At 46.0% G+C, this 25,178-nt stretch overlaps 1 protein-coding gene across 1 annotated transcript in view; it reads right to left on the minus strand.

Moving 5' to 3' along the window:
- The window catches only part of PLCH2 (phospholipase C eta 2), a 110,135-nt gene extending 86,057 nt beyond the window's left edge, over positions 1–24,078 (minus strand). Inside the window, 6 exon segments of the mRNA XM_026660024.2 lie at positions 6,007–6,136; positions 8,369–8,612; positions 15,043–15,189; positions 23,852–23,986; positions 23,989–24,033; positions 24,036–24,078. Coding sequence (XP_026515809.1) covers positions 6,007–6,136; positions 8,369–8,612; positions 15,043–15,189; positions 23,852–23,986; positions 23,989–24,033; positions 24,036–24,078 — 744 coding nt within the window.
- Between the last annotated feature and the right edge of the window lie 1,100 nt (positions 24,079–25,178).

The following is a 25,178-nucleotide window of genomic DNA, read 5'->3' on the forward strand; positions in this document are numbered from 1 at the left end:
AGCAGAGTGAAGCCAGGCACTGGGCTAAGACAGTTACCAGACACAGTAGCACATACTCCTTGGAGATGGGCCTGGACTCCTTCCCTCCAGCTGGCCTGGGATTTTTAGAGGTCAAGGAACTCTCCCTTAGCTGGTGGTAGCAGGGCAGCCACTAGAGGGTGACATGATTCCACAGACCAGCATTTAATGGCCTTCTGTGGCATGGGTTAGGGTCAGAAGCCCTACCACACCCCCTGAGAAGCCCAGCACCCCCAGAGGTGCTACAGACCCTCGTAGTCCTTGCATTCTCTGAGCATATGGATGCAAGTGTGTCAGGAATACTGTGTGGGGAGGATGGGGAAAACCTTTACGTTAATGTACAGGGCTGGCCACAACCTAACTAGGTTCCCAGTGTTTCCATGCAGTTCAAGCTTATTTCTAAAGTTGAGAGGTATCCCCTGCAGTGCTGTGAGCCCAGACTTTGCACTAGTGCACAAGTCCCAGAACACACCTACTAAGTTTCAATTTGCACGTGTGTTTTATTCATCTGAAACAACGCGGATGGTTATAAACGTCAGGGCTGTGATGGCCAAAGCTGACCAGGGGAACAGAGTGCCCAAATCTCCTGGGCACCTTTGAAAAAAAAGTCTCAGCCCAGAGTTTTAAAATCCCTCCTATTTTATTCATCCTAGACTTTATTCAGTAACACAGACAGACTTGCTGGGGGTGTGAGGTTTACGGTTGAAAGACATCACTATAAGCAGCGCCTGTCCTGTTTTTTTCATCTTTTAGCTGTGAGCTGTTATCAGTGCAGCAATTTCTATACCTGCAGGACACCAGAGACACTGAAGTTATAGGTACAATATATGCCCACGTATATGCTAGGGTAACCTGTATTTTGCAGTTGCTGGAGGATTCTCAGCCTCTGCAATAGCTTCTCCGTCCCTCCCCCCGCCCCTGCGCTCCTGCAAGCCACAGAGCCATTCTGTTTTCCATGCTCCAGTTGAGCAAATCCTACCATTGTACATCCATAGAGGAATCTACATTGGACACAAGAGACAGCAGGGCAGGCTTCAGCATCAGCTGTCAGCAGGATGTAGAAAACACAGCAGAGAAAGTTGCAGGCTAAAAATATTTTCTGCCCGGAGGCACCAGAATAAATCTTCTACCACCGTCAGGAGGCAGGGGAAGGAATTCAGAGGCGGCGTCTTCTCTCCCCACAATCAAGCCGGATCATTTCCAAAGTGCCACCTTGCCCCTGCCTCCCCTCCTCATTTTCCTATAAAACTCAAGGGAAAAACCAAAATCATAGGCCATAAAGTCTATCCACAAAGGCTGCTTGTGGTGGGTGTGAGGGTAATGCTGCTTTCTAGTAAGCAAGGGGTTAACTTTGCCTTCCTTTCCCTCCCCAGTTGCATGAGCACTCTAGGGAAGAGCAGAAGGAGAGGAATCCAGAATGGCACATGGGTACAGGGCTGGGAAACCCAGCTGGGGAGGGGTGTTTTTGTGCTGGCTGGGATGTTTGTAAAATTGATTGATTGACTTGATTGCTGCTGGGTCACACCAGCAGTTACCCTGCCAAAGGAGCCACTATCAGTAACAACAATACAGGCAGCTCAGGAAGGGGCAGTAAGGGCTCTCCCTGAGGATATCTATTCAGACAGGGTCTGCATTGCAAGGGAAAAAATCTAACTCTGCTCCCGCCCTAGGGCAATGTTACAACTAGTGGTTATTGTTACTAGTAGTGAATCCATTTTCCTAGTGCCTTTCATTCGAGGATCTCCATGCACTGCCCAGACAGTGAACCTATGCACCACTTAAGCCCTGCAAATAGGATTTAAGCAGTGTCTAGCCCTCTGCACAGGGTTGCATTTCACCCACAGGGAGGTAAGAGGCTTGTCTACAGTCACGCAGTGGGTCAGCGGTAGAGCTGGTCAGAGAACCCCGAAGCCCCAGTTACAGAAGTCCCTAGACAACATGCCAGGGAACGCTGGACTACAGAGATTGGCACTGAATGGTTACTGGAAGATCATTTTTGGGCTCCTCCCCACTGAGACGCAAAGCATCAGAGCTCAGTCAAGGAAGGTCTCATGGCACAGTGACCACCACACTAGGATTTCAAAGGAATCTGGTAACAGTTCAAACCGTACTGTGCCTTAACTGCATTTCCCGACTGCAGTTTGGAATGGTTTTTACCCAACTGATTACATATACAGATCAAAGGCAGTTTAACACTGGCAATGACTCCAAGATTCCTTGTTTGTCTAGCTACAGAGCAAAAGGGGAGGCCCACTATGTCAAGGCAGATTCATTGCAGTCCTATTGGACCAACACAAGCACAGAGAGTCCAGAAGGCTGGATAGAAAATCTCTAGGAAGATGAAGGGATGGACTTGGAGAGAAATCTTTTGCCACGGAGTCTTAAACTGGTTGCAGTCTGTAGAAGAGCTGTACAAGTCTGTACAGGAGCTGGAGACACTATCTAGACAAATAGTAAGAGAGGAAGGATGGTCTAGTGGTTAGGGCACTAATCTAGAACTTGGTAGACCTGGGTTCAATTCCCCTGCTCTGCCACCGATTTCCCATGTGATCTTGGACAAGTAACTTAGCTGCTCTCTGCCTCAGTTTCCCTATCTGTAAAATGAGGATAACAGCACTGTCCTACCCCACTGGGGTGTTGTGAGGGTAACAACATTAAAGACTGAGGTGCCCAAAAGCTCAGAGGGTCATTGGGAACTGAGTGCCTTGCTCCTTTGATCCCACCATTTAGATTTTTTTAAAACGTCCCTTCTCTCCAATTTCCAGCATATCATCAACAGCAAGGCCGCCTCTTTAAAATTCTGCTACTGTTGGCATGTTTCTGAGGCACATGGCATACAGCAAAGGCTGCAGTTGTTTGCCTACTGTAAAAACACCACACTGACTTAATTCCCATCAGGGTCCCATGCAAATCAGCTTTTTGATCATTGGTGTGGAGGCATAGATGTATCTTTAATCCTCTCCTATTCAATTAGACAATAAACTGGGTCAAGGACAACAGCAGAACTAATTGCAAAGGACTAGCTATCTGCATTGCAACAGGCATGTATGCAGTGTTGTTGTAGCTGTGTCAGCATGACATATATGAGCATCTGCATACTTGATACAACACTCCAACAAAAACAGAGATAGTAGCAGGTGTGATCGGAGGAGACCAAGTCAGTGACTGGACTTCAGATCAACAGGTATGTCAAGAAAGATTTCTCTGCAACAGTCATACAGCTACATGCTTTGGCATATCTAGCAATGTTATCTTTGATGTCTGGCTGTCCCAACAGGAAACCCTGATAAAGCAATTTAGCAGAAAGTTATCTGATATTGAGTGGCTTAATTTTTTTTTTTTTTTTGGCCAGTGAATGTCTTTGGATATAAAAGAACCAGACTTTACACTTCTCTGCAGAGAAGTCGATCACCAAACCAGACTTTAAGAAACCAATTTTTACAATGCTGCTGTATAAATGGGAGACATGACTTGTTAAGTTCTCCACTACGAAGGCTTCAGAGGACAGATCCTCAGCTGATGTCAATGGGACTAGGACAGTTACACCAGCGGAGGACCTGACCCCAGGACAGGATGTGATGCTAAAACACATGCACCTTACAAATGTCCTTCCTTGATCAGGGAAGTTTTGGAGGAATCCTCTGCATCTTACCAGCAGAGTAGATTTTACACAAAACATGCGAGACCCAGAGGTCAGCAACATCTCATTCCAATGAACAAAGATCTTACTGTAGTCAAGTTTCCTGACTGCTTTTGTTCTTCCAGCAGCCATCTGTTATGCGAGGACTTTATTTAGGATGTAAGCTATGTTTTCTGTGAATGTCTTAACATGCTTTGGGGCTTTTTAAAGGACATAATTATAATCAAGCTACAGCCACCAAAATGGCTTTGGTCCATATTCTCCAAGACAGGTTAGTGCACAAGTCCCATGATGATGGTCAGAACAGGCACAGCCTAACAGAACTAGAGAGTAAATCTCAGATTCAGGGCTCCTGAAAAAACACTAATGCCACCTCTTTAAAAAAAAAAAAAAAAAGTCTCTTCGTTCTACATTCACTATAATCCCTGGGGTGACGGCTCATGTCTAGACTGAATTTTAATTAAAAACTAGCTCAATAGGTTCACCACCACACCAAGTAGCTGCCCACGTACACAGAATTCACCACGAGGACCACAATTCAGCTCCTAAGGAGACTAACCCCTTCTCTCCCAATCTTACACATACAAAAAGAGGGTCCCATTGGTGGGCTTCTGGGTTTACTGCCTGGCAGTTTAAGGGCATATTTTCAACAGGATAAAAATAGCAGGAATTTGGACAGCCAGTTATCCCCTGTATTAAGCCAATCACATTCCCAATCTCTCTTATGCACACTCTCCCTCTCCCCACAGACAATCAATTCCTTTCACCTCACTCATGGCTCCCCATAGCCGGAACATCTACAAGAGCATTTTAGCCCAACTCAAGTGGACATTTAAACAAAGATCAACTCCAAGCCCAGCCACAGATCTTTTCCTTCTCCACTGACTATGAGCAACATATTCTGGGCTAAGCACCCAGCATGTAGGAGGAGAAAGGTTGGGCACATTACCGGGCGTCCCATAATTTACCCACTAGAAGCAGTGCAATTCACAGAGTGCTGTGCAAAAGGGAGCGTGGCAGTCATAATTACTCAACAGAGATTTGGCAGGAGGATTAAGACATCATTTGAAAGAACAGTCAGAGCACTTTGAAGAAGGAGGAAATGCCAAGAGAGATCCCTGGAGTCAAGAGGGAGATAACATCTCAGCAACTCATGTGACCTAATTCTAGGCCAAACTTAAAGAAGAAGAGGGACAGTGAAGAGGGAGGAGAGGGAGTGACAGAGAAGGAAGGTAAAGCCACAGCCCCACTGTTGCACACAGTGATCATCCCAAGCAGCTGTCCACAGCAATGCAATGACTTCCCTGTTTGCACCTGACATCATGCATGAGTCACTTCACCCTATTTAGGGACAGCACTTTGCTAGACCATTACAAATTAGGACAATTAGTTTAGTGAAATGAGGATTTAGCTACAGATCAGGTCAATGGAAACTGAGCCCCTTAGAGTGGGTAGCTTTCAAAGTCATTGGACCTAAATCCAGGTGTTTCTCAGACAATCCATAGGATCTTTAAGTTTGTATCTACATTTCCCTCCCATAGTACTCCTTCGGAGTCATTTCTTCCTTTCAAACTTGGGAACAGCACCCCAGTTATTTGTAGAGCAATAGAGCAAGAGGGAGCAGCTGGCTTTTGGATAAAGCATGTGGTTTGCGAGCACAGTCCACCTAGTCACCATCACCAAAGGAGCAGTCCATTGCACATGGAAGGATGCCCATTTCACTCCACAGCTGGAAATGATCAAGGATAATCAATGGCCATAGAAGACCAGGTTTATAACAATACTGGTCAAATTTTGATACCCTTTCTCTCACAGAGTATCACCCTACTCCATGAGTGGTCCCAACGAGTTCCTTACTTCTGGAGTTAGAGGAATCATAAGACTGGAAGGGACTTCAACAGGTCATCTAATCCAGTCCCCTGCAGTCATGGCAGGGCTAAGTATTATCTAGACCATCCCTGCCAGGTGTTCGTCTAACCTGCTTTTAAAAATCTCCAATGACGAAGGCATGGTTCAATGCAAGTAAGGGTATCAGAATCTGGCCCCAATCATAGGAGGGTAGGGCATGGAAGCTGACAGAGGCAGATGCGCTTTGCTTGTCCTTACACTGTAAAACTCCAGAAGCAACTTGGTGCAAGTATCTTTTCCCTTTGCAGTTAAGAATTTACTCATGATCCCTTTGTTTCCAGAGTTCTCTCCGACTTGCTGAAATGCACAATGCAGCATCCAGTGAGGGAATGAAAAGGAATTTGCTAGCGAAGCGTTTACTCTCTCTCCGGTCGTGTTGCACGTTAGATCTCTGCAGCTCAGCCCTTTCCCCCTTAGAAATGATCATTCTCACTTCTTACCTTAAACATTTGCTTGACTTTCTGTCGTGGGAGGTTCACATTCAGTTTGTGCATCAGCTGGAGCACCTCGTTAATACTCAAACTGCCATCACCATTCTTATCAGCCTCATCAAAGGTTTGCTTCAACCACATTTAATTGGAGTTAAGAAATGCAATGGAGCATCAAGGGACCTTACTGAATATTATTTGGGCCTGGTCTATACCTAAAATGTACGTGGACCTAATTCACACCCCTGAGAGATGTTGTTAAGCTGCTCTATGCGCCCAGTATAGACACCGCTAGGTCAATGGAAGAAGATACTTCCATTGACCACTAAAATCTTCTTCTGTTGACTTAGCTACCACCTCTCAAGATGGTACATTTACTAGAGTGGTGGAAAGACCCCCTCCGTCACCATAGAAAGTGTCAACTCTGCAAGTGCTACAGCGGCACAGCTGTAGCACTACAGATTAGTGGACTTTCTACTGAGGCTATAAACCACACATAAAAAAAAAAAATCAAAGAAACAGAGCTGAAAGGGACCTCAAGAGGTCATCAAGTCTGACCCCGTGTGCTGAGGCAGGACTAAGTAAACCTGGACCGTCCCAACAGGTGTTTGTCTAACCTGTTCTTAACAACCTCCATTGACAAGGATTCCACAACTTCCCTTGGAAGCCTTTTCCAGAGTGCGGTTAAAGATTTTCTTAATATCTAACCTAAGATAGTTTAACTAGAAAAACAATAAAGCAGCTCTGTTGCCCATGAACTAGATTTGTCACTGGGAATTCTGACAGCCTAAGCCGGATATAAAACCCCCCTAATCCAAATGCACCTCAGGTGCTGTATACAAGCTTTCAACAGGTTCCCAGCACCTTTCCTCACTGGCACTCGTTAAACAGGTTATTGGGCCCCAAAAGAGCTGAAGTTCTTTGCAGCCTTCCTGAAGACTTTGTCACACACCTTGTTATGGTGCCTCTTTCCCAGGCTAGGATCTCAGACTGCTCAACCTAACGTTGCCTTGCAGCTGTTCGCTAAAGGGACCGCAATGCCCTTTTCTTCTCACCAGCACAAGAACATTCCCCCGTAAAAGGAAAGAATAGCTGGCTACATGCAATAGTAGGGGACAGGCTTTCCTTCACAGAACAGGATCTCATAAGCAGCAAAGGCTTCCTACCTGCCAGAGTTAACGTCAGAGATACCGTACCGTGGCCATCACCAAAGAGACAATATTTGGCAAGTCTACCATCTGTTTCCTATTCTAAGTACAGGGAAAGAAAATGATGGCATCTCGGAGAGATCTCACTGTGTGGTCACTGGCAGCAAATTCGGTCTTCCAGTGGGGATCACAGTAGACACCCTGCAATAGCCTAGCATAGGGGAGTGATCCAGATATTGCAATAAGCAGATATCGATGGTGCCTTTAGCATCTCAGCAGCAGCCCCGAGCCAGGATCTCACTGCCTAATTTGGGGTTTGATGCAGTTTTGTCCATGCATACAATTTCCTCCTGTCCCTGATGTCAAGGTGTGGGGAGAGGATTTTGGTCTGCCTGCGCGTGAGCTTTAAATGATGCCTATTAAAATCCTGCTCACGTGAATCTTCTCAGCAGCAGCACCGGCTATTTACCCACAAATACACAATGAGAAATGTCTTTAAGCTCTGAACAAATATAAACTTAGGGTTGAATTCTGCAACCTGCAGAGATGGCTAAGGCTGCATAGGGTCTAATTGAAGGCAGAATGTGGCCCTTTATTTTTTTAAATTCCATTCTCCCTCCACCATATGCCTAGCACAGGCCTCTAATCCTCTTGAAGGACTTTTGACATGCAAAGTGTCAGCTGTTGAGACTTCCCTGCAGGATGACAACCGGTGATAAGACACAGCACCCACTTTCTCCACCCTCCAGCCTCTCTCACTCATTTGCCCCTTATTCTCAGCTCAGAAGGCTGAAAACTATCCGCTAAGGGTATTGTCAAAGACACAAAGGGCAGTTAGGAGCCCATCGCCCACTGAACGTCAATGGGAGTCGTGCACCTAATTTGTGCCTTTGAAAATAGCCCCCCGGCTTTTTCAGGATGTGCGTGGGTGAAAGACAGGAAACAGGAGAGCGGGTGTGTGGGCTAGATTGGAGGAGGGGGTCCAAATGGGAGCGCGCAGAAGGGGGAATCTCCTCTGGGATGAAACAGAGCCTGGAACGCTGCACCCCATACTCAGATGTGTAGGGCCCTTTGGGAATAGGAGCATGTGACAGGACCGGTTGTGCAACCCTATGCCTCGCACTTGCTGCCAGTGAAATAAGCACTAAGGACAGCTCCACAAATTCCTTTAGGAGTGATACCGCCCCACCCTGCGAGACACCCTCCCCCACAGCACAGAAGGATATTGGTCTCTGGTCCTCTGCCGTTTTGACAGGCTGTCTTCATCGCTGATCCCTGCCATCAGGTACTTGAGCCCCGTGATCCAGGTGCGCGCCTCCTCCCCGCTGGAGGACACCAGGTCGAGAGACTCCATGTGGTCTCCATAGTAGATGCTGAAGCAGCAGTTGGGGTCGAAGCTGCCATCGGCGTAGCGCTGGAAGATCTCCGACTGCTTCCCCTCACACACCTCCTGCATGGAGTCAATGGAGACTAGAAGAACAAGAGAGGCAGGCGGCTCGTTAGAGACGGTCAGTGGAAGATTATTCGTGTTAGTTAGTTACAATCAGACTCTTGGAGGGAAAAGGGTCCTTTTCTTTGTCCTGGAAAAACAAAGCACCCCCTTTATCCTCATTGCTGAGCATTACCACTTGGCCGAGGACTTAACAAATGAGAGCTTTGCCATTGTAAAGAGAGCCTACACATTGTCTATGAAAGAGTCAGAAGCACATGCAGCCAGCCAGCCCCCCATGTCCTCACCAGCATGTACACAGGCATATGGAAATAGACAGGCTTTCTAAACACACACAGTATTATTTTATCGTTTATCATGAAATGCAGCTGGATGCTATTTATGCAGATCCACCCAAATTTAGCCAGTCTTGCTACTTGGTTTCCTTTTTGCTGTTTCCACAGCACATGGGATTTCTTCATTCCTGTCCTTCACAGAGATAGACCCAAGCTGCAAAGTTTTGAGGCGGGCTTCCCCAAAGGTCAGATCTTGGGGTGTTGGCTTGGGCTCCATCTCCTCTCTCGAAGTGCAGTGCATCGTGGATTAACTAGCCCCGCATCACCCAATAAAATTACCTCCAATACCAATGGATTTTGTGCAACAGGCAGTAATATCCTAGGCCTCTAACACTGGAGAGGAGGGTAAAACTCTTTGCAGAATTCAGAGAAACAATCTTCACCTTAAAAGCTGGTATTTCTTATGAGGCATAGCCTCAGAATTCCCCCTGGAATGGTTGCTCTTAAAACTAGTTTCCCCACACTGAGAAATGCAAGCACAGACTCCCTCCTGCCTGCATCTCCAACAGCACGTGTCATTTTCAGTGTGTTTAGGTGAGGCCCCCCACTAATACCACATTCTGTTCTTTGGGGGTCTGGGTGAGCTGCACCTTTCTGCAGGAAGGAGGCATCTGTTTTCCTGAATTTGAGACCTTGCAAATAAGTTTGCTTTCCAGGCAATGCCCATCCCTGGCCTAGCTGGGGTCAGTCTAACATAATCTACTACATCGATAAGGAGTGGGGCTCCAACTATTCTTATTTATCGGGGGTAATATTAACCTAGAGCCTCAGAGCCCCAGGCCTGAACCCCATTGTACCTGTTCAGCACCTAAGACAGGAGCTCACAGTCTAATTTAGGAGCACTTGATTACACTAACATATCTCCATAGTAACTCCAGATTTACACCATGGCAACAGGGAAGGATTTGGCCCCAGGCTGTAAAGTCTACTTTTTGAGGTAGCTGTGCAAGGTAACACAGTAGAACAACAGGCCTCATCCTCAGGAGAACTGGCTCTTTCTTCTTCCTGTCCTCCTTGCTGTTAGTGATAGGCAAGTGAAGGTCCCAACACCTTCTACCCAAGAGCAATTTTTGTTCAGCTGTTTTATCCTTGACATTATTCCCTCCACGCCCCCCTCTCTTACTGCTGAGTCACTTACGAAGCAGCATCAGTTGCTGAACTCGGCCCAGAAACGCAATGTTGGAAGAAGAGGGCAATGGAAGAGGAAACGCAGCTCTGGAAACAGCCAATTTGTTGAAATTAGATCTGTCCTCTGCTAAACCTCTTGCTCTGCAGAGGATGCTCAGCACCCAAGCTTAGCGCAGACTGGGGCTCACACCAGAGAGAGGCCTTGGGAAGTAGAGTGTAAGTTAGAGCACCCCGGAGTCTGCTCTAGTCTACACTAGTGGGCAGACAGGCCCCTACATGGCCCCAGGACACAGGAAGTGCATGTGTGACTCAAGGCCACCTCTCCTCTTCTCCCACAATCCCCACCCAAGTGCAAGAATGGAGTTTCTGAGACTTGGACCCAACATGGGCTCATGTGGCCAAACTTTTCAGTTCTTTGAAAAAGAGGAGAAACAAGGCAAGCACCCACTGTGCTCATTCAGTGCCTTCTAGAGGGTCCAGACAGCAACAGGAGCTGCTTCTTGGCACCCCATTATTGAATGAAGTTAAGCCTTATTGAACCTTTGGGGGTCCACTGTGTTAGAAATGCAATTGTGTATGTGTTATTGTGGAATTGTATGCAACTCCTCTAGGGAAAGGGGATGCTAATGTAATCCCTCTGCTTATCAGCCCCTTTGAAGCCACCCCCTGGTGAGGTCTGCATTGACTAGCTCAAACTGGATTCTCCAGGCACCAACAGCCAAAAAGGATTTTTGGATAAACAGCCTGGTTTTAAATAGGCTCAGGCCTTTCTTCCTCATGCAGCAAATGGACAGGACCCCTGCTTCACAGAGCGCCACAGTTCTCAGGGAATGGTTGGAAGGAGTGGGCCTACTGAGGCCTCATAAAACTGTGTGCTCGTTCGGAGCTGAAGCTGTGATGAACTTGTGACCACAAAGGAAAACCTGTGGATGGAGTGCTGAAAGACTGCTCCTGCCAGACCCCGTATTAGGGGTGGGGTGATCTCTAGCATGCCTGTAGCTTCTTTTATTATTTTAATGTGTCTTCTCTGTAGTGCTTTTACACTAAGAATAAAACAGGCTTGCATAAAAAGAGCTGTGTGGTATCTATAGCTGTGGGCATGTCATACTGCTGATCGTCTTTGGAGAAAAAGCAGGCAGGCCTGCTTGGGTAGCCTGTCTCTGTTGGGAACACCACAGTGCAGGCCGGGAACAGCTCAGCCTGGAGATACCCCAGTCAGAAGGGAGAGATGTGTGTCTCCACCCACGAGAGAAGTGATGGCCAGGAGAGCTGGAAGCCTATGCGTGGGTGCCTTTACTGGGCCACTGAAGGGAAATATAGCGGCAGTTACACTGCATTCTGACCTAAGTCATTTAGGGTGTCAGCATGTTGACCTCTAGGGAAGGATGAGCAGAGAGGAGATGGGTTCCCATTAATGACCCCCAACATAACAAGACCCCATCAACCAGTTGTTTGATCTACAAAAACAATTGCAGAGATGCTTGAGGCTGTGGCTGTGGCAAGAGCTGGCAGAGGTGTCCTACTGTCCCCCTTTCTCCAGATCAGTAGGGTTCTAGCCACTGATACCTAGAATATGCCGTGAGGTTTGGAATGGATCACTAGGTCGGCAGGAGGGCTTCACCTCCCTAAGAGGCAGGGCCTACGCCGAAGGGAGAAGCAATCCCATCCGCATCGTAGTGTCTTCACTAAGTGCTACAGCGGTTCAGCTGCAGCGCTGTGAGTGTAGACAAGCCCAGAGCTCTTCTTCAGGCCTGGGAAAGGTCCTCTCAGCGTCACAGGAAAATGCAAACACTGAACAATCTGTTCCCCCTGGCATTTTGCCGTGACGCTGGGAGGACCTTTCCCAGACCCGAAGAAGAGCTCCGTGGGGCTCGAAAGCCTGTCTTGTTCACCAACAGAAGTTGGTCCAATAAAAGATATTACCTCACCCGCCTTGTCTCTCTAATATTATAAATAGAGAAATGCCGCTGAGTTGGGTTTAAGGCCTTTGCAAGCTCAGCCAACAAGGGACACAGGCAGCAATAGAAGAGGCACATCCTAGTCTGTTGTGAAGCATCCTGTAAATCTTCTTGGCTAAGATTAAACACAGTATCAGTAGAACATCTATAATAAGGATAGTGCTTAGAGCCCTCAACTGAGATCCATTGTGCTAGGCACTGTACATACACAGCGAGATGGTCTCTGCACTGAGGAGCTTATGATTTAATAGACAAGATAGGAAAGGGAGACAAAACAGAGGAACAGAGAGGTGAAGTAATTTGCCCAGGTCACACAATAGCTCAGTTGCAGAGCCAGGATCAGAACCCAGGTACCCTGACTCTCAGACTATCCACTGAACCACACTGCCTTTCCTATAGCCTAGTGTCATTTACTCAGGAATGAATACTTGCCTTTGCAGGACTTGAGCCAACTGATGGTTAACATCTCTAGCTACCAGGTTCCTTCCTACATCTAGGTTTGGGAGTAAATTACCAAGATATTGGTAACGTTTGTCAACCCGCATCCTCTTCCCCTTGAATATACAAATCTTAAAATGCTATAGAATGCCCTTACATTTAATGAAACAGTGTCTAGCATCCACATGCACTCAGAGCCAGCACATCCGATAATTATTTGAACAATTTGTTTCCCTTCTAAAGATCCTAGATCCGGAGTGTCAAGAAGAGAAATTTTAACAATAAAATAAACCCCAGTACAGAATGTAATTTTGCAGATTACAGTGTCCTCCTGAGATTACAAGAAGCGTGGCTCTCCCTAGAAGCAGACATCTGTTTGCTATGGTATGTGTACTGTGCAGCTAGAGAGTATACATTACACAGATCTACACGTGCCAGAAGTTTAAAAGATTTAAAAAAGGAAAAGTGTTGTAGCAGGGCAAAAATCCAAACTGCACCATTAACTGTTTCTAGGGGGAAAGCAGTTTAGCTCAAGCTGACATAAGGAGAACATTTAAAATCCAACACAGACTCCAGTCCCAGGCAGAATTTCTTCATTTGAAATTAAACTAAGCAGAAAACACTGAATTTGTGTTTTGTTATATCACTGCCCTCTGGGCTTACTGTTATTTAGCAAGGGGGTATGGAACAGTCACAGACATACACAGAGCTCAAATAGCATTAGACAAAACAAAATGTCAAAACAGGAAATGCAAAAAGACTTAACATCCGGTTTATGAGCTCTCTGTGCTTGCTGACAGTGCAACTCACGTCAAGGACAACATAAAGGCCAATCACAGCCTTTAATATTCCAGAGCAGTCTATTTACGTGCAGTCATTTTACAAAATGGGGCAAAAATTTAACACGTTGGACGTTGTCTAGGTGGCTCGGTACGCTAGTCAAAACTGGAAAGGGGCCGCATTTTCAAATGCTCATCAACCTCCCATTGTTCTCACCCAGGGATGTTGGGCACTTTTGAAAAATCTATGCTAAAACGGACAAAGGAAGTATTATTTTTCCCATTTCACAGATAGGAAACCTGAAACACAGAGAGATCAAATGACTTGTCAGAGGTCACAAAGCAAGTTTATTACAGAGCCAGGAATTGAACCTAGATCTTCTACGTCCTAATCCGCTATGTCCCTAACCACTATGCCAGCACCTCTCTCAGACTAGGTGTCCTCCCTGTGCATCTTTACATGACAACAAACAGGTCACACGCAGAGATGTAGATTGTGCTAACATTTACATTCATATCTGTAGTTATGAAAGGGGAAACAATAAGGTTAATTTGGTCCCCAAGCTCTCCACCCCCCTGCTCCTCCCCTCGACATGGTGGTTGTCAGACACCTCTCTGCAGCGTTTCCTTGCCAGCACAGTTTCACACATCTCGTTAGGCAGCTCTTGTTAAACAAATAATTGAAGTCCCTGTTTTCTTGCAGGTTACAACTCGTGTCTGTGAAGCAATCATTGCTTTTCAATCATTTATGCTTTCATTGGAGTGGATCAGCCACCATCTGGTGAAAAGAGACACTGAAAAAAAAACCACACACACACACATATTTGGGGAAAATATTACAAAGCGGCCCCCATTAAAGAACGAAAGTCCTGACAGGAACTTATCTTTAGACTACTGGGTGATGGGGTGGGGCCAAAAATGAGATGCAGCGTAGTCCAGTGGGTAGGGCACTGGCCCAGGACTCAGGAGAACTGGGCTCGGTTACTGACTCTGCACTGACCAGCTGGGAGACCTTGGGCAAGTCCCCTGTGCTTCCCTTCCCAACCTTTGTCTTGTCGATTTCAATTGCAAGCCCCCTGTGGCACGGAGCCTCTCACTATCTTTTTCTCCAGCATCTCACACAACGGAGCCCAGATTTCAGTGAGGGGGCTTTCAGCAGGACTGTAATACAACACAACCTGTAGCTGAATGCAGAGACGTATCAGCCCTTCGAGCCAGAACACGCAGCGGGATCTGCGAGGGCAGATCCCTGTGTCTGAATGGATCCTGATGGACTCTAATGGGGTTTTGTTGCAGGATTGGGGATCTTTATTTGCAACCAATAATCCTTACCTTTCTGGTGCATGATAAACCCTACAAGAGCTGCCTCAACCCATCAGACAACTGGTCCATGTGACCTCGGATCCTGCCTCCAGCAATGACCACTAGCAGGTGCTTCAGAGGAACGTTGCCTCAACCATAAATACAGCTAGCTAGCTGTGCTGCATGGGACATGGATGTGGAGGGGAATAGCCCTTCCTTCTCCCACAGACGTTTTTAGTGAAGACCCCAACCTCCAACTGCAGACACTCCTAAATCTGGGGTTATTCACACAGGACTTGCTTGGAGCTCATCTCCCAGTCTGTCGGGTTATTTTAGCCCTCAACTAGCAGAAGTGTTATTAACATTCATACAAGTCATGCACAGTCCTGCCAATCCAGCCACAGCATTTGCCTTGGTCATCTTCCATGTTACCGAACCCCTCATGTCGGCTGTTCAGGACCAACGCAAACCTCTCATTCTCAGCAGAAAGGCCCGGTGGCCGGCACTTACTTTTGGCTTTCTCATTCTTTCGCGACGGTCTCCAGCGAATACACGACTTGTGCTCATCGAGGTAATAGAACCGGACTAGCCCTTTGGAACTGCCCCGGAGTTTGATCATCTGGGTACCAGCTTGCATGGAGCTCATACATCTTTCCACTGGAGAGAGAAATAAAAGACAGCCTGAGTTAGACACAAGACTGAAATTCGTCAAAATTCTGAAAGGCATAACGTGCAGTTAGGCACTCGACTGCCCCAGGAAGTCAAAGGGGGAGGTTCTTTGGCCTCGGTAGCACAGGAAGTCAGACCAGATGTTCACAGGGATCCCTTCTGGCTGACAGCTCCCAGCCGTGCCTTTGAAAAGCTCCACCTACATGTCTAAGGTGGAATCCACCCAGCGCAGGTCAGCACAAGGTCTAGGCACCACTTAAATTGGACTTTTATGATGTCTAGGCCTCCTGCTGACGCTCTGCATAGGGGGGAATTTCAACCTTTAGGTCAAATGATCAGCAGATATAAAATTGACATAACTGTTACCACCAGTGGAGCTACACAGATTTACACCAACCAGCTGAGAGCTGACCTTTAAACTTCCAATTGCCTCTTTGGCAAAAAGATAACCCCCCACTCCCCATTTCTCACTGCAAAGTCAGAAGTTTTGGGCAGCTGCATCCCCAGTTAGAAATAAATTTGCTTCCTGGGAAGTGGCTGAATTAGCATCCTGCCTACCCAGAGCCCAATTAACTAAAGGGAAAAAAATTTAATTACCCAACTTGGCCACTCAGAATATAGCAAATATTCTGGAACCCAATGAATAATTCACAAAAGTCCTTAGTGTACAAATTGCTTTAGAACTAAACTGTTTTTCACTATAGAGAGGAGGCATTAAAAATTAACAGCACAAAGGTTATTAGAAACACACACTGGATTCAATTTATTTATTTATTTTTAAAAAGGGCCATCTGCTAAGATGAAGGCAGCCTCAGAGGCTACATTCTTGTAAAATAGTCTGCAGTTATCTTCTGTGTAATGCTAAGTGCCTTGTACGATAGCCAGAGAGACGCACAGCTGAACAAAGCATTCCAAAACAGTTCCCTCCACCTCCCTAAATGTGCTGTTCTTCGAAGAAGCAACAAACCAACTTTGCTCTATTGCTACCTCCTGCATCCCATCATTAGGAACTGAACAGCGGAAGCCGTGAGTCAGTTTGATGCTCAAGTGATTATTACTAGAGCTTGGTAATTGTTTGCAGCTCACCACAGTATTAATACTGCCACCACGCTCGGTCTCATTATGCATCATATACTTCCGTAAGATTTTTTAAAAAATCCCAACATGCATCACTCTCTGCACTGCTGTGAGTTAGATGCCAATATTCTCAGGCTCATTTCATGTTAACAGGCCACCTGAGCCCAATGTTAAGGTAAGTTAGTAGATAAAAACGAGGCAGATTTATTAATAAAAACCAGCAATATGAAGCAGTGGCTAAGTCTGCGAGGGGGTGAGTTTCTAATGTGCCAGCTTCAGGGTTAGTACTTTAAAAAAAAATTTTTTTTTGAAGATAAAGATGAAGTTGCCTTTCTTTGAATGCTCTGGTTACAGCGTCGAGCTCTGAACTCCAGCAGACAATAAAGCACTCCCATCTGCTGCTGAACTAGTCAAGGGAGGATCATTAAACTTAGTCTGCTTACAGCTGTGACAGTCAGATAGCAAAAAGCAGCACAAGCTGGCTTCTCCGAGAATATTTAATCAAGTTCAAGGTGCTCAATGGCCTGGGCTCAGGGTATCTAAAAGATCAACTAAAGCTCCAGGATGAAGATTGTGGTCGACAGCTCCGCTCCTCAAGCGCACCGGAACTTTCTACCATTGGGGTAAATAAAGCTCATTTGTGCAGGAGACAGAGCTTTCTCGGGAGCCAGCCACTGTAGCCTGAACTGTCCCGGGGACTAAGGATCCAAACCGGTCCTTCTACTCAGTGCCACGCACTTTTCCTTGACCTGCCTTCTCTAACAAACAGAGCCAGGTGTGTAATATAGATTTTAAAAACATCCAAACCATAAAAAACAAAAACAAAAAAACAAAAAACCTCAACTGCACACTCTTCTCCGCCTGGGGAGAGGAGGAGAGAACAAAACACAGGACAGATGTTAGCCATGTTGCTTGATGCCCTGATTGGAAGGCACTCAGATACTACAGTGACGAGCACCTATAAGAACCTATACAGGATAGAAAACAAAGAAAAAGCAGTAAGAAAAATCAAAACCCCACATCTGTTTTAATGTGGATTTGAAAAATAGGAGTTCGTGGAACACTTTAAAGCTAGGGTGAAAATATTAAAATGTTGACTGAATGCCCAGTACTGCACGAGGCCCAGAGTGAAGACAGTCCTTGCCCAAAAAGCACTTCAAGTCTAGAACCCAGATCCTGCAAACACTTACACAAATTAGTCAACTTTTAGCATGTGAGCAGTCCCAGTAAAATGTCTCATGTCGCTTAGGTATTTGCAAGTTTGGAGCCTAAAGTCTAGTGGTCCAATACTATTTAACATACGTAATTAAAGCTTAGGAGACAAACATTTATCCCTCCCTCCTTGATGTCTGCAGATTTGGGTAGAAGAGAAACCACATCAGAGAACCACGGTGATAAGTGGAGTAGAACAGAACCACCCCTAGGTTTGCAATACTAAAACTATTCCCAAATGTCGGCATGTCTCAGCTAAACTCACTCCCATAATTTAGAGCAAGATCAGAAGAAAACATTAAGCTGCTAGAAGTTTCTGGCATAAAATGCATGGAAGTTTAGAGGCAAGACTGATTCGCAGTCCTTAACTTGTCTGATAGCACACCAGGGTACTCCAGCATGCACTGCACTTTATAGCAAAGTTTGTAAAGAAGAAAGAAATGAGGAATATTTTGGTGCAGTTGGAAAGGAGAGAATAAATAAATAAATAAGAATAAATTAAATAAATAAATAAAAATATAAAAAAGAATCTGGAACAAGCTTAATGTGAATTTATCAGCAATATTATTTTGGAAATTCTTTTTTGTCTGTTTGATAAGCAGTGGAACAAAGATATGATTCTTTCCAAGTTAAGAAAAATCTTCAAATGTTGCACCCAATGCAGAAGTAAAGACACCTGTATCCCTGTAACATCCAGGCCATCCAGAGTCACAGAGGAATTTCTTGTGCAACACTTTTATTTGTCATTCATTGGGCAGATTTTCAGAGGCACAAAAGACAGCTAGGCGTTAGGCGCTTAACTGCTATTGAAAGTCAATCTGAGCGGGAGCCTAACTGTTCTTGTGTATTTGAATATCTATTCCCACAGCCGGCTGGATTGGTGCAGGAGCTCCAGTAATAAGAGTTTCGCTCAATGGCCATGTTTTGACTTTGACTCAAGGAAGCCAAGATTCAAGGGGTGGGGGCGGTGGGGGATGGGGGGTGGGAGAGCAAGGCTCTTTTAGGTTAGACCATTAATGCTCTGGAAAGCCAAACTGGATTATCAGCTTTTCTTCTCCTCGCTTCTATGGATTAACGCAAGAGTCAGTGAACCTCAAATGTGTTGCTAGAGGCTTCAGAAGGAGAATGGCTTTTTTCCTTCTTTCAAAGAACTCAAAAACACCCTCATTTGGGGCAAACAGGAGACAGCCCTTTCCCATGGCACACACTGACTATGCAGATGGAGGCTGTAGAGGACTCTAAAGACCATCAAAGGCTTTACTGTGGGGCATGAAGAGGTAGTGCAGCACTTTGCCCCAGTAATTGTCAGAATCAATAGTTGATCTGTCACCGGACAGGGTATACTTTATACCAAGGTGTTTTATGAGGAGGGGGACGGAGCACTGAGATGACAGCTCAAGTGGAAAGGATAGGTGCGAGTGTTGTAGGAAAAGCTGCTCTTCTGTAATGTAATGAATAGAAGTTAGGATGGACCTACAGAAGTGCCAAGCAAGGGTAATTATTGCAATGTATCAAGAAACTTTGCATGATTAACCACCCATTAGGGCCTGGAAGACATTTCACCACACCTGGACAGCATGGTCCAAGTGCTCGCATGAATGGGAGGCAGAAGACCCAAGTTCTATTCCTGCTCCCGATTTCCTACCTAACCTTAGCAAGCCACTTAACTCTTCGGTGCCTTGTTTCCACTGCCCCCACCCCATCAAAAAATGGGGAGAATCACAATGCTCACCCTCCTTCATACAGTGCTTGGAGCACTATTACTGCAAGGAAGGATTAAAAATCCAGTGCCCACCTGAATGCTCTAGAAAGGAAAGATGGACCAAACACACCACACTTGAGTCAAACACTCCAAGCTGGCAGGTGTGAATTTGATGATTCAGGCCTGTCTTTCAACCGGTAAAAGCAACAGTCCCATAGAGAAAATTAACAAGGCAGGCTACAGACAAATACTACATGAGGAGAGGCACCTCTGGAATGCTAAAACCTCCAAGCTCAAAAAACCCAGACAACTTCAAAGCACCTTCTTGGGCCAAGATTTCCCATTACAGATTAGTTTTTGTTGACAAATTATCAATATTTCTAGAGAATTTAGACTTTAAGCCTCAACACTTTGGGCTGTTCTATTTACTTTAAAGAAGTCTATTTGGGTGGATTTTTGTTTTGAAAGGACAGGCAACATAATCCCTTGTATAAATTATATTTAAAAGCTAGTCCCTTGACCTTAATCAGAGCATGCGTTAGCAAAATAGTTAGAGTCCATGTGGTCACTCTGTATTACCATGCACTGTACTGCGCAGCCCAGACCTTATAGGGATTCACTACAGCATTACACCACAATGCTTCAGGGAGGATTCAGTTTCCCCATTTGCCCTCAGAATGTAATAAATATAAACCTTCATTTTACAGAGTGAAGAGAATAAACATGGGAGACATCTCTACGCATGAAGAAGTGCCATACAGAAGAAACAAGCGGCACTGAAAGGCACTGCACAAAATAAAAGTTCAGATAAATGCATGTAGTGCAGGGGTTGCGTTGCCCTGATGTGATTACGGAAACTCTGGATATATGTTTATTGAGTTGAATATCACCCCAGCGTTGATTATTTTTAAATGTATCCAGCAATAGCTCTTCCTGAAAAGGTCACCCGTTCCTTCTGAGGGACAGTTGACCAAATCCACCCCCAGCGTACGATACCTCAATATCCATTCAGCTGACAATTCTCTCTGGTTTGAAATATTGCACTACTTGTTGGATGGTTCACTGCACAAATGCAATTACTGTTTGCACACCAAACCCAGAGTTCAGACTGAAGCACCTCTTCAGCTTGCCTGGGAAGAGATCAGTCAGACACCTAGAGGCTCTCACAGTCTTGCTTGCTTTGCAGTCTGAATTTTAGAGACAGGAGGAAGGGAGAATAAGAAAGTGTCTCATTCATGCTTTAGGGGAAAGAGATCCAAATTCCTACTAACGGTGGAAAAAGGCAGCCCTGGGGAGGTTTGGGTGTGATGGTGAAGGGCCGTGCTAGAGAGAGCAGAGGAATTTCTGGGGTAGGGTGGGGAGCCCAAACATACATGCACACTCCTTTCTTAGGGACCTCCTAAGGTCTAGCGCTCCTACCCCTAGCCTAGAGGAGATGTGGCAGCTGTGGGGAAAGGAGCTCCAGGTGGTATTTATACCAAGGAAAGTTACAGGTAGAAAAAATCTTAAGAATATATGAGAACAGTCATGAGAAGGTGAATAAATATTCCTATTTGCTCAGAGCTCAGCCACCTTCCTTAACTGTTCATTTCTGCCCTTTCACTAAACCCCCCGCAGCACCTTCCTGCGGACGCTAATTCAGCTTCACAATACTCTTGTGATACAGGGATGCAGCCCCACTTTACAGATTACACAATCTCTTTCTCTGCCTGGGTTTCTCAGTCTGCCTCAGGTCAAAAAGAAAGGCAGCAGCAGAGCAAGGAATAGAAACCCAGGTCACTCAGTGCCTACTCCTGTACGCGAACTAGAAATAAAAAAGGCTCTTGCTAAGCAAGATTTAGCTTCCCAAGGGGCAGGAAGTGGCAGCCGTACAGGAACAATAACCGATTTGATGGGAACAATAAGAAGTTACCAGATTTTATGTCCCAGAGGATCTCCCCACATGCGAGAATAGGCCCTAGTTCCAGGCTTGTGACTCGACGCATGCTCTGATCTCTCTTTGCCTGGAGTTGTTTCAATGGAATTATCCTTCCTAGAAGGGGGAGCGGGGGCGGCCGGGAGGAGACTGCCTGTAGCAGATGCAAGGGAGCAGTTGGGTATCTTCACACCTGGGCTCAGATTTCTCAGAACATTCAGGGACAGAGCTTGGCCCGGTTGCATCATGCAGCTTTGCTAGCACAGCCAGTCTCCCTAGGAAGATCAGAAGCCCAGCCGCTCACAACTCTGCTGAACTTTTCAGCCCAGTTTTGTTAACAGAGTCTGACTTGGAAACCTACAAAGTGCATGTTTTCGGCATCCTGCATGACAACGGCTCATCTGCACGCTGCAGGGGGTGGCGGAGACAGAGAGAGTGCGCGCTTAATGAGAGTCTCATTTCCCTTTCAGGGATCTCCAAGCACATGACATTTGCTAGCCTGAAGCAGCCCCTGCATGGTAGAATGCACACGCCAGCCTTACACGGCTGCAGTCTCATTGCCCTCAGCAACGTTAGTCCCAATTTACACCGGGGGAGGAGGAATGAGGCCCACATGCAATTTAGACCCCAGTGGCCTACTTCAGCTCTGAGAAGTCCGTTCCATTGAAGGGCCTCAAAACTGGAGAACATATTAAAAAGCCAACCCACTAGCGGCACAATGGCTTCCTGGGAGCTAGTCCTTTCCCTGGCAACTCACCTGAGAGCGCTCAGTGTAAGGTGCCTTGCATTCCACTCACTTTTACCCTGCAGAAATTCACCCCGAGTTGTGTTACTACAGAAAAGTGACCATCGGGCACTGGCTGCAGAGAGTGGCTTTTGCCACCAGCAGCGGACGCCCCTATGCTGATGGGGAGCATTCAGAGCTCTGCCTGTTGCTCAATACACTGCCTGAGGAGTTATTTTAGATAACCCCTGTCACCTAGAGCGTTTGAGGCTCTGTACACAAATGGAAGTGGAGGACAGATGTTCTGTAAATGCTTTTCTTTGCAGCATTAGGGGAGAGGGGAAATCTCTTTTTACACAATGCATGGGCTGCTGTTCACTGGGTTGACTCCATTTCAGACAGAGAGCAGGCTATTGTGTTGCAGTGACTGGTACAGGCACTGAGCCGAGCCAAGGATACTCACTTATGTCACAGCTGCACCAGGCACAGAGGCCTGCCTTGATAGCAGTTTGCACACTTGATTCCAGGACCCAGCTCAATAATTGCCTCTCTCAGACTTCTTCAGCTTCCCTCTGCCTGGTTTCTCTTTGTATTCCTGCCTCTCTGTTCCCTCAGCGCTGGATAAACAGCTCTCCTTTGTCCCTGCACACTGTCTCATCACCCTTGGTGCAAGAGCCTTCTCCTCTGAAGTTCTTGCCTGCATTGACTCATGTCTCATTTCAAATCTCAGCTGAACCACATTTCTCCTCCCCTTGGCTGACAGCCCTTAAAACATCAGGGAGAGGGGAACTGAGTTTGTGGCTGTTTAAACCTGCAAGTGGAGGGCTGGGCAGTGTTTGTACAAATGGTACTATATTGGACTGCATCCATTATTAAAGCGCACCATCATTAACAAAGAGAGGTTAATGCGAGAAGAGACACTGGAAACGCTGCAAAAATTAAAAAGCTTAATTTATGGGCAATTTGTTGATTCTGCAGTTGCTCCTCTGGGCTGGAACATCCATCCAACCACCTCGAGGCAGGGGCACTGCCGGAGCATTGTGCTCAACTCATGATGGTGCTTCTGGCCAGAGTAGAAGCAGCTAGCTCTGATCAGTTTCCAAGCAAGCCCCAACCCAGGCTTCCTTGTAAGGAGTAGATCTTTGAACAGTGTAAGTGATAGAATGCTCGGCAGGCAAACCCCCTTTCTACAGAGTCTCGGTTACATCTGGGCAAGCCCACTGTTCTCAAGTGACAATGCACCACTGTAACAGGAGACTTTGTTTGTTCTATCACATTACTATACTGTACCATGCAGGTATTTAGGATACCATTTCTAGCAGGTGTCCCCTTTTTATTCCCTAAAGAACAAAGTGCTCTCACCTCATCCAGCTAGTGCAGAATTTATTCCCGGAGGTCAAAGGATTGTGCCACGGCTTATCAGCACTTACAACTAAACACCCATGAAGGGATCTGAATCTGGGAAAAGGCAACACGGCTCCTTCTAAATGCGGCTCCTTCAAATTTACAAGGGTGAAGGATTCAGTTTGCTGACCATGGACAGAGTGTGAAAAGCGATGAGCCAGGAGGAATGGTTCACACTGCACAAACTCTTGCTGCTAACACCAGATCTGCCCAGTCAACCAACTTACTTTACTTTTTTGGAGGGGATGCGGGGGGCAGGGAGGGAAATCTATGGCAAAAATAAAATAGGGATTTTCAAAGTCCACGTGTGTTAAGGTGTACACCTTTTATTCCAATTGTCATAAAAAAGTGAAAGTGAAATCAAGAGTCAAAATATAATTCAGAAGTTCTTGAATCTTTCACAAAAATAGAGACACATGCTGGGAACTCCTAAAGCAATGCAAAGATAAAAGAACATTGGGGCTGCATGCTCTGCAAATGTGTGTCAACATCCTCCTCCCCATCCCGGCTACGGCTAGACAAAGCTGTAATTAAATAAGATGTAAATGTGAAAGCCTTTAAGACGCTATTGTCTTGTGCAATTAAGCATCAGGGACTCTGACATTCCCTGTCTTACCAATCTGGCCCATTTTCCATTTCGGCGTAGCCACGATGCTGCCCCCAATCCAGAAAAACTCCTCGGCCAAACGGGCGACTGAAAACTTATTTTGAAGCAAGGGAGATTTGGAGGTGTCCATGTTGGAGACAAAAGGGAGCTTCTGAATTGTATGCCAGGGCTCCAGGCAGCTCTCCCCCCGAGTGGAGGCCAATGTTCTGTGGTTGCAATTTCCAGTACACCACCATAAAAAAAAAAAAGTTTGAAAAAAAATCTTCACGCTAATCAGTGAAATAAAGAGTCCGATGTTTCTTCAGGCTGTTTTGTTAAACAGCAATTTCATGGTTTAATTTAGACTCTTAGACTCTTCCCACCTGCTGCAAAACTTTGAATATTAAAATACACTCAGTTGTCATTCTATATGATGGGGTTTTGGTTTTTTTAATCGCTCAGTTAAGGTGTTTTTTCAAGTTTACTATTTTAAAGAAGAGACCCGAGGGGCTCCAACAGTCCCACGAGGTAAGGCAGCCTTTGGAAGAATGCATTCACGGTGCACAGAAAGACCTCTCAAGCATATTGTTATTTCCTTTCCAAAAGTCATTAGCTGTTGGGAACCCCGTGTGCCATTACACCAGCCCTCAGCTGTCGGGAGTCTGCATGACACTTCCCCCTTTCAACTGCGATTTTACACACAGGTGAAGTTATCCTCAGACATGCTGGATTTGTAAAGCACTTGAAGTCTCGCCCCTGCGAGGATCAGCCTCTATCTCCTACACCCGTGAACAATAACGTCTGTCGGAATAAACACAAAGGACACCGTTCAGAACATCTTCCTCGCCACGAGTCCATCCAGGTGCCCGAGTTCTTCATTCTCTTTCCATCTCTGTATGCTCACATGTCCTTCTCATGTAGCTCTTTCAAAGCCTTCCTCCCTTTCAAGCCTCAGATGGGCCTTTTGAATATTCTAACCGGCATGTTTAGAAGAGGAAGACTATTTCTTTCCAGCCAGGAGAAACTACACACAATCCAAATACAGCAATACATGTCCGCCTGTAATCCTAAATCCTCCATACGCACTAATCCTAAAGCTCTGCCTTCTGCCCTATCCAGTCATGGCATTTAGGGGGCACCTGCTGCAGCCATAGAAAAAGGAGAAGGGGGAGGGAAAATAAAAACCACCACCACAACAAAACCTCAGATTATTTTTCCTCCAGTCTATCTTGGCAGCCTCTCTCCAACTGCACAGCCCATTCAAGAGTGCCAAGCCCTAATGAATGGACAGCCCCACAAAAGACGCTTGCTCAGGACACCAGCTAGCTAGCACAGCACAAGGACTGCTAGCGGGGAG

Source organism: Terrapene carolina, unplaced genomic scaffold (assembly GCF_002925995.2).
Source record: "Terrapene carolina triunguis isolate 2854851 unplaced genomic scaffold, T_m_triunguis-2.0 Scaffold714, whole genome shotgun sequence".
Taxonomy (NCBI): Eukaryota; Metazoa; Chordata; order Testudines; family Emydidae; genus Terrapene; species Terrapene triunguis.